Source organism: Phaseolus vulgaris, chromosome 7 (genome assembly GCF_051622355.1).
Source record: "Phaseolus vulgaris cultivar YP4 chromosome 7, ASM5162235v1, whole genome shotgun sequence".
In the NCBI taxonomy this organism is placed as follows: domain Eukaryota; kingdom Viridiplantae; phylum Streptophyta; class Magnoliopsida; order Fabales; family Fabaceae; genus Phaseolus; species Phaseolus vulgaris.
The window spans coordinates 53,469,165-53,479,388 of record NC_143504.1 but is presented as its reverse complement, the minus strand read 5'-3'; the positions used below and the strand labels follow the sequence as shown (position 1 = coordinate 53,479,388).

The 10,224-nt window shown below is 34.2% G+C and overlaps 1 protein-coding gene across 2 annotated transcripts; it reads right to left on the bottom strand.

Annotated features, from left to right (window-relative positions):
- Positions 1–947: 947 nt before the first annotated feature.
- On the bottom strand, positions 948–8,858 carry LOC137830217 (CTP synthase family protein). Of its 2 annotated transcripts, none has more exons than XM_068637409.2 (22): positions 8,441–8,858; positions 8,272–8,351; positions 8,068–8,154; positions 7,903–7,953; positions 7,671–7,788; positions 7,525–7,581; positions 7,063–7,127; positions 6,891–6,974; positions 5,078–5,128; positions 4,928–4,990; positions 4,789–4,835; positions 4,302–4,371; positions 4,151–4,213; positions 3,658–3,747; positions 3,527–3,565; positions 3,102–3,251; positions 2,944–3,021; positions 2,776–2,861; positions 2,218–2,266; positions 2,039–2,119; positions 1,761–1,854; positions 948–1,565 (listed from the first exon to the last, which is right to left on the bottom strand). In XM_068637409.2, exons 1-22 carry the CDS (start codon positions 8,556–8,558, stop codon positions 1,504–1,506), a joined length of 1,683 nt encoding a protein of 560 aa, XP_068493510.1. In that variant the 5' UTR covers positions 8,559–8,858; the 3' UTR covers positions 948–1,503. The 2 variants fall into 2 exon arrangements, with proteins under 2 accessions (XP_068493510.1, XP_090160528.1); XM_090304402.1 differs by having other exon boundaries at positions 7,889–7,953; positions 8,441–8,819.
- Positions 8,859–10,224: the final 1,366 nt, after the last annotated feature.

Below are 10,224 nucleotides of genomic sequence, written 5' to 3'. Positions count from 1 at the left end.
TATAAATTTATATTATACAAAATTTATATTTTAGACTGTTTTGATTGTACAATCTGAAATATATATTTTGTGATGTAAAATACAAATTTTACATTCTGGATTATGAATTTCGGAATGAAAAAAATCATAAATATTAATTTCTAGATTTTAAAATTTGAAAAGTTTCCAGATTCTACATTTTAAAATTAAGAAAAGTCTAAAAAAATTTTAGGTGATTTTGGTATTTTTGGAAGTATGGGAATGCATGAGAAAAATATGGAGGTGCGCCAAGAATTTGTCGATAGGAAGCTGACAGATTTCATCATCCATAATTACCAACGCTGTACACTCCAATGTAAATATAGACATAGAATGGTAACAATAAGAATAATGATACCAAATTAACTGGTGTTTTAGCTTGGCACTAGTATCTTAAAATTAAAACTACGTGATCATTAGAGCAAATCCTTAAATTGTCATCAGATCTAAAAGAAGAAATTATGCAAGTTTCCTATACATGAATGTATATAGAACGGAAAACGTAGACAGCGGAATCTCAGAAAGAGTAATAACTATGTTGATCTGATGAAAATATCGATAAACATTTGCGACAGTTTAAAAATCGTACATACAAATTAACCATCATGTCATAAATCCATAATTCTAATTTTATCCTTAAAACGATTTCTAATTTTCAAAAATTATCGTCAACAAACCTTCCAAAATAATAGATCATGTAAATAACGCAAGTCCTAGGCAAACTTATATACATGTATTACCTCTTGGTTCTACTTACAATCGATGAAGAAAATATAAAACCTAACAAGCGAACATATAATGAAAAACATGGCGTATATTTGGGGTGGCATGGTGAACTCATCAAGCGAACATAATCTCTAACAGTAATACAAAAGTCCGTAAATGTCAAAGTTAATGGTCAGTACCAAAAAAGAAAGTAGTTGCTTAAATTGTAGAAAAAAAGAGCCATATTCATACTCATTGAATTATCATCAATACATTTTCATTTTTATTCTGCAATAGAGGTCGAAAAGACATCGAAAATAAAATCTTAAATTAAAAGGACATGGTATTACATCCGCGGCAAGCTGCACCCACTGGAAAGTGTTTGGCCACTGCCCAAATTTAGTTAGAGCGTGGCCAAGACTTGCCAATATAAGCAAAGTGAAGAAAAGACCTTCTGAGCCCTACAAAGTTCCTATTCTAGCTGCCATGCTTGATTGCATTATTGGTCACGAGCGAAGATACACTAGTATTTGCAACCTCCTTCAAGCATCTTGCCATAAAATGAATGTGAAACAAATAATGTGAAGTTTTCTGATGATAAAACAATGAGTGTGGAGGTGTGAATAATATTACTCGGCCACTAAGCTAGAGTAAGCATAGGCTGATGCAAATGTACAATATTACTCCTTTCTCCCCAACTTTTTTCCCTCTGGAGAACCAGTTTACAATGGGAAGATTAAAATATTATAGGAGAGGTCCTTCTAGTAACAAAATCAAAGATCAACTTCCATTTTGCCTACTAATATATGCTTCCAATTTCCCTGTTGCGGCCAATATGAGACCTACGTGCAGCATCATTAAATGTTTAATAGATAACCAAAACAGGAGTTGATGATAATAGTTAAAAGTTATTTGAAATGAAAAAGGCGAATTTAAGTGTTTGAAACTACTAACTCAACACAGATGGTGAAAATGACTTTTAATTCATTCATATATGACCCATAAGATATGAAAGGCGAATTAGTGAGTCGCAGTACCTAAAAACAAAGCAGATGGTCTCGCTGGCCGTGATTTGAATTCTGGATGGAATTGCACACCTACATAGAATGGATGACTTGGAAGCTCTAAGATCTGCACAAGAGAGAGAATTTCTGAAAATCCAGAAAATAGATGTAGGGTCCATGCAGAAAAACAAGTGCTGAAAGAAGCGAATTCTGTGGAACGATATAATATAGGAACACAAAAACTGAGATTCTCAGCTTATATTCTAATTTAATATTGCTTCGCAACAACATTACCCAAGCTAAAAACTTACCTCCATTCGTTTTCCACTTTCATCCTTCCCAACAAATTGTAGTCCAGCTTCTTCTAAAGTTCCAATCACATCTGGATTTACCTGCATAATGTTGTTGTCAAATAACAGAACATGTAACACATCACACCCATCTCCCAAAATGATCGGACAGTCACAGAAAAGAAGATTCACAATCAAACCTCATATCTGTGCCGATGTCGTTCATCCACATACTCTGAACTACCGTACCTAGCAATTAGGAACAAGAGAAAAAATGAGGGGGCAGAGTAGAGGTGTATAAAAAATTTCCACAATACAGGTGATTTTTCAGATCCACAGTCCTTAAATTCTTTTTTCGATGTTTGGGGGGGGTGGTTTGGACAATAAGCTGTGCAATAGGAGCTATCCCTTACCCTTCATCTACATTGAATATAGATATGGAATCCCAAAGCCTTTAGTAATCAGGATATTGCATAGAAAATTCAGAACCAGTCCTAATTTTCGTTGAAATCAAACCATTCCCTGATGATCAAGCACTTTAGTTGAATAAACCCAAATTCATTTAAGTAACACCAAGCCTAGACTGAGATTTAATATTTGTCAATAGTCCAACACCTCTCTTAAAAAGCAATATAATTGGGGGACCGAGGTGAAGATAGCTATTTCACTAGAGGGATATCAGACCTGCTTTTCATTCATTATTTCATCATCATTAAAATACTACCTAATGGGATATATCATATAGCTAGGTCACATACAGCTTGGAGGTGAAACAATCAGATGTCTGTAAGAGTGTTCTTCGAGATCCAAGTCTCATGGTACTTCCCATATGCGTTCGTGAACCCTGTTTATGACAGTCATTACAAACAGACAAAAAAGTAGAATAGGGAAAAGGTGGAAGGGGGGAGCTCAAGACACGTACATACCTCTGGCATGAAAATCACAACAGGATTTGGTGTTTGGGCATCAAACTCTACACTGTTTGCGTTTTCCCAACCCAAAACCTTTGAATGAATGTTGAATTACAATATTAAAAACATGTAGTTAAAAATAACCAAACGTCACAAACAGATATGTTACTTACTGATCTAGCAAACTCAATTACAGCAATTTGCATTCCCAGACAAATACCCAGGTAAGGAACATTGTTCTCTCTAGCATATTTGGCAGCAAGCATCATACCTCTCACACCACGATCTCCAAATCCCCCAGGAACCAAGACGCAATCTGCGCTCTGCAAGTGTCAATTTTAGAAAAAATTGGCTGTCATCAGAGTTAAAAGCAATACATATTTCCTTTACTGTACAAGTCCAATTTCGAAGATGATCCAACAGTACCACTATCAATACTATACACACAAAAAACACGTTATTTTTCCCCCAACTAAAAAAGACTAAAATCTAGCAGAGAACACGTTAAAAATCTGAGATCTCAGCATTTGCCAACCATATATTCCAAATATAATTTGACTAAATTTTCAAAAAGTGCATGTTCTGCTGGTGCATTTACCTTCAAAGTCGTCCAGGCTGCAGCATGTGCTTCTGGTGTCTGAGTAAAAACACAAAATAAAATAAGCCTGGCATCCTTCAAAGTGACAAGTAACCTAATTTCTTCAAATGCAATTTGAAAGAAATCATTACTGATTTTGCACTCTCATCTTCTAGGTCAGATGCAGCAATCCAGTCAATTGATGGCTTCAAAGAGCGTGCAACACAAGCATGCAGAAGGGCCTGTAAATAATCAGGCATTATAACAAATAAATAGATGTAAAATTATTCAATGCATTTCAATGACAGCCCTTGTATTGACTTGCCAAAAATCGACTGGCAAAAGCAAAATTTATTTGTTAAATGAAAAAGCCACCACGCTGCAATGGAAGTGGGTTAATGCTCCTAAATTGTTGTTTAGGCTTTACATTATATAAATGACATTATTAGATTAGTGGGAAAACCCAGACTTAAAGAAAAAAACGCCAGAATTAAATGCTATTATGAAGTTGTGCGTATATGATAGATTCCTCATTTTTAAAACCAAGTTAATAGCTACATAGTAAATATGATAATCTTCACTCAAATTTTCAATTAAGCATTATGCTACTCTTGTGATGAACATGAAATAAGAGATAAAACACACCTTTACAACCGATAAATATGAATCTGTTAAACCAACATACTTTCCCACCATTGCAATCCTCACCTGTAAATTTCAAGTGCTATCATGTTCATGCACAATTTATTATAATAAATTTGGAAAAAGTATTGCTAACTAAAGATATAATACTAACAGATTCAGTAAGACTATCAAAGGTCTCAGCCATCTCTGTCCACTGCTGCAAATCAGGAGGTGTAGCTTGGCTGAAAAGAATTTAATGTGTAGTAGATTAGTCTTTCCCATTATCACTGTAATTTTCGGAAGAAAAAAACAAGTATAATATATCCAGCACGCCTAAGTATGATCAACTATATTTAGAATAATGAATATATTCTGTCTCACTCCACTTATGATGTAGTATGGCCAGAGGGGTCATTTAAGAATATTACAGTGCAACTGTTCATGCAATTAAGCACAATTACTGTTGTTGACACTTCATAGTAGAATAACTTTATGAAGGGTTTTGACTTTGAAGGATGCAGAAGAAATAGGGTTTCATATCATCCTAGTAAAAGTTTGCAGACTGTAACAGACTCGATTGATCAAATTACATAATAACTTGGAAATTTTCTTCTATCTTTCTTGGATCAAGAAGTCGTTTACTTTCTAAAAAAACTCACTTGAGTAAGTTAAGCTGCTGCAGGATTGAATGGTGAGCATTTTGGTTCTGAAAATAGCAGCCAATCATTAAAAAAAATACACAATATAAACAAAAGAAGCCAAGCTTCAATGCAACCAAAAAATTTGATAAAGACCCACTCTCAATAACAGGGGAATATGCCAAATGTTTGGTACATCATGGATGTTCAGAATATTCTCAATCTGTGAAAAATCATACAGAAAATATAGATCAATTAACCAATAGAACAAAACTCTCAGACAACTGAGCTCAGTTCACCAACAACTTACTGGAACATGGCAAAATTTGGAGAGTTTTTCCTTGGTACTTTCTAGAAGAGGCTGCCAGATTCAAGAACAAAGTATTTCAGCTGCTAATATAACCAAACTAGCATCAAAGACAACAGCAAAAGTCAAAAAGTCAAAACAGAAGAAAACATTTCAAAAAGACTGAATTCCCAGTTTATTTTAACAAATAGAAAAGATGAACATAATGAAGTTCAAGCAATCACCACATTATCCTAAGAATAGAATTAGAGGTAAGAATGCGTCTTAACATAATAGCCCCAATTGTAACAACATAATTTCACTGGGGAAGCAAGAGCTAAACAAATTCAACATATGCTAATAAGTAGCTTAGCAGAGTACTCGATCTGTCTTGTTTTACCAAGAAATCATATTTCCTCAAGCAAAAATCAGTGCCCTGAGGTAATGGAATGAGAGAGAAAAGGCCAAAAATACAGGTTTTAAGATACATCTTTAAGTCATCAGACTTCATGTACCTATTTATGTTTACAAAAGAATGTTGCATGTATATGGTCGAGCCCAATATCCCAAGTACTAAATCTAACAACATTGATCCTTGTATCCTTTCTAAATCTTAACCATAATTCTAACAGGGTCCAATGCGTTAGTGCTAGAATAATGAACAAACACACCCAACCAAGAATTATACTACCTTGCCACATCTAAACCGATCAAGAACAACGACTTCAAATGTCATCATGTAGGCCTTTATAAAGACTGCATTGGAGCAACTCCGATGTAAGAATCTTATAAGAAACTCCCATGAAGTCTTATTTTACTTTAAATGGGTCCCATCATGGCACATCACTTTTAAGAACTCTTATAAGTTTTTTTCCAATGGGACTTGTAAAACCCACACTTCTATAATTTTTTATTTACATTTCAATTCTCAAGACATGATTGTTAATATTTAAAATTATTTTTTATTCTTGAGACTATACAAGACTCATTCTTAATTTTAAGACCTTAACCATGTCACTTTAGCAAAGGAATTTCTTATAAGACCCGAATCTTAAATTTAAGACTCTTGATAAGACCTTTGAATTGGAGATGTTTTGACATGTTAATCTGAAATAGAAATGTCATTACAATTTTGTTAATCTGAAATGGAAGTGTCATTACAGTTTTTAATCCACTGACCAATTGATTAATGGTTAGACAAAAACAAAATAAATGAACATTTATCAACTGTGTCTATGACAAAAATATGAAAAGCTTAAAAGAATCAACCACATTCAGCAACATTATTTACATCAGATTTTTACCAAATATTATTACTAGGGGGAACTAGGTAAAACCATTTTTTCTGACAGGTATCCGCACATTTAGTGAAAGACCCAACTTTAAAGGTAAAATGGACTTCCTTTAAGATGAGCATATTACAAAAAATATTAATCATAATTATATTCTTTGCTAAAAGAGGAACCTGAATTTTGTAACTGATGCTCGTGTCAATAATTCCCTTGACTTTAAAAGAAAGAAACAAATAGTATAGCGTGCAACTGGGCATGCTAAGATTAAGTGAGCAAGAAAGATATGTACTGCTACTCTCAAAAGACTCTGGAGTGAAACCTTACACACAAAGTGGAACCTGAATTTTGTAACTGAAGCTCGTGTCAATCATTTATTCGCTTAAAGAAAGAAAATAATAGTAGAGTGTGCAACTGGGCATGCTAAGATTAAGTGAGCAAGAAAAATCTATGTACTGCTACTCCCAAAAGACTCAAAAGAAAAACCTTACAATGCAAAATAATTTTTTTTAAATGCATCCCGGTGCTAAAATGGCAGAACAATATACCTCAGCAGAGCGACTTGTTAAAAGATGAGGTGTCAATCCCAATGCTCGCAGTTCCCTGACGCTATGTTGTGTAGGCTTTGTTTTCTGAAAGCATAATATTGTACTCGAAATGAGAAAAAAAATCAATTTAAACTAAGTCTGCAGCAGTAATGCACAAGTAGTTCAGTAGTACTTGCTCTCCCACTACACCTAACACTGGAATCAGGCTAACATGGATGAGACAGAAGTTATCGGGCCCTGAGAAGGAATCACGAGAATAAAAACATAGAAATTGTATTATAAATACAGTATCAAGATAACATTTCATTGCCATAATAAAAAAGTAAAACATGGAAAGAAATATTGTCAGCCAAAGAAAACATTTCGTTGGCATACTTGAACTGATACATTTTGTTCTTTTAAAAGTACATTGCCTTGGATATTAGGGTGAGTAGGGGAATTTTCAAACAGATTTAAAAGGTTTCTTAGCCAAACATGAGGGCAATTAACAGAAATTCAATAGTAATAAATAACTTTGACAAAACAAATCATGGCTGTAAAGGGGCAATAACTGTACTGAGTAGCATACACAGAAAGAGAGAGAAAAGCTATATTGTCTACCTTAGTTTAAAAGCAAAATAGACTATTGTTATACCTACTTGAAAGGACAATTGCCGTAGAGCCTCAATAAATGGCATAGATTCAATATCACCTGTAGAAAGACAAATATGATCCCGTATTATTGATTGAAGCGGATGGTGAAGCTTCAATAGAGGCATCGTAGCCAAGTAAAAATCTTACCCACAGTGCCTCCCAGCTCAATCACACAAACATCCGCAGGGCCCTCTTTTCCGTCCACTGGAATCACAGCAACGGACTCAATCCAATCTTTGATAGCATCAGTGATGTGCGGAACCACCTATTTTAAAATACCAATAATGACTCAAACCGGTCTGTACTATCCATAGTCCCATACAAGTAAAACAAATATGCAGCAACAAGAGTGTTAAATGGCATACGTTCGGTGTATCACCTGAACAGTTTTCCCAAGATAATCTCCTTTACGTTCCTTCTCGAGAACAGACTAGTCACACGAAACGAAACAGTTAAGCCACGGAAGCAAAACCACTCTCTAGCACCCTGTAACTGAGTTCCATAACCATTACAGAGGTAGAGCAATGCAAAAGCAAGCATGCACCTGGTATATTTTTCCAGTGGTGATGTTGTTATCCTTGGTAAGCGTGACATCGAGGAAGCGCTCGTAATTTCCCAAATCCAAATCAACCTTTCTCCGAGCCAAAATACAGCACATAAAGTTGAAATTGAGCACCAGCTCGGCGACATTGAAATTAAAGCATGCAGAGGTGAAATAAAAACGAGAAGAAGTAGAAAAAAAAAAAACCTCTCCGCCGTCGTCCAGCACAAAAACCTCGCCATGCTCGAAGGGAGACATGGTGCCAGCGTCGATGTTCAAGTAGGGATCTGCATGGGAGCAGTTGAAAGGTTAGAATTAGTAGAGCAGCGGCTACAGGAAACGGAGGAAATAGAATAAATTGAGGGAAAGAGAGAACCTATTTTGATGGAAGTGACGCGAAGACCACAGGCCTTGAGGACGACGCCGATACTGCTGGCGGTGACGCCTTTGCCGAGGCCACTGACGACTCCACCGCTGATGAGGACGTATTTCATTTGGTTTTGGGGGAAATGGGAGAAGTTGGTAGACCAAGTGTTTGGGTTTATTCCCGAGCGGGAAGGAAGGTTGAGACGGTTATGGTTATGGAGTGGAATGGGTTTAAGAGATGAGAGTGGTGAAGCTGACGGTTCCTTTCGAAATGGTATTTTAAAAAAACCTAAAGGAAAAAAGAAAAAGCCGTCTCAACTCAAGTCTCGTCTCCACCTCTTCCATCTTGGACTTATAGCAGCCTACCTCCCGCAACTGTCCAACTTGCTGCTTTGCGCATAATAAAAAGCCACTATTTAACTAACAGTGAACTTTTAGATAATAGGTTAAGCTTTTAACTTGGACTTTCTAAATAAGTGCCAGATTTTATTTTTTTCCTTTTCTTCACAAGTCAAATCTAATTTAATATACATAAATTTAATTAACTATGTGGATTTAAATTCTTCTTTCTCTTTAAAATAAAAATAAACCATAAATATATCAAAATCACACGAATCTAAGTCAACCAGCACAAAGGTAGCAAAATAAAAAATAAATCATCTTATTTTCTAATAATTTAACATTTTTTAAAACAGTTTAATTAAGTCTAAGTATCTGAAATTTAGAGTAAGTCTAATTTTGATTTATTTTTTTTAAATTACTCTCTCAACGCTGAAATACATACATTGTCTTACAATTTATAATATCTAAACACTAACTTTTACAATTTAAAGTTTAAGATTTAGAATTTATAATAATGCTTAACCTCTCAAATATAATGTTTAGAGACTAAAGTAGTTTCTCTGTCTAATCTGGGAGATTAAAAAAATAAATAAATTTTAAAATCAAAATGAGAATTACCTAAAATTTAGAAAGTAAAAAATAATTGAACCTTTACAATTTTTAAGATCCAAATTTATTAAACATATATAAATAACTCAATAATAATTTATTTATATACTGTCTTCAGCTTATTAACTGTAACTTAACAAATACAACAACTTATGTGAATAATAATAATAATATAAGTTTCTATTATTTATCCAACTGTCACTTCATATACACTATGTGCACAAATAAAACATTGGAATTTAATTTTTATTTATAAGAAGTATAATGAAAATTTAAATTTCATACATGATAATTTATGAGTGGTACATCAGTTAGTAAAAAAAACTTGTTTTTTACTTATTTAAATTGTGATGAAAATATGTGCATAATGATAGATTAAACTACATGTTAACAAGTCATATTTCTTATATGAAGAAACAGATATTTGCTTTCATGAGCCAATGCAATCATGCAATTCCCAAAGAATGAAACCAAATGCTTTGAGTTATTCCCTAACCTTTCCTTTGTTTTAATTTTTTTCTTACGATGTTTTTTTAGTGGCAGGGCCCAAGATATTCCTTTTGTATCCTAAGCTTATTTTGGAGGAAAAAATAATGCTCCTGAATTCTTCAGCACCGGTCATTGTCTTTCAGATATAAAACACTGGCACTACTTTTCTCCCACCACCAGAAAAAAAAAACACTTTATTTGTCATCTTTTTCCTTTATACCTCTTCAAGAGAATCATATTCAATGGTCTCCCCTAGGGAATTTCACCCACTTTATTCCAATTTCAGTCTCGTTTTAATTTTATTAAGGTTGTCCTTCTCCTGAGCTCACTGATCCAACTTAACATGTTAATTAC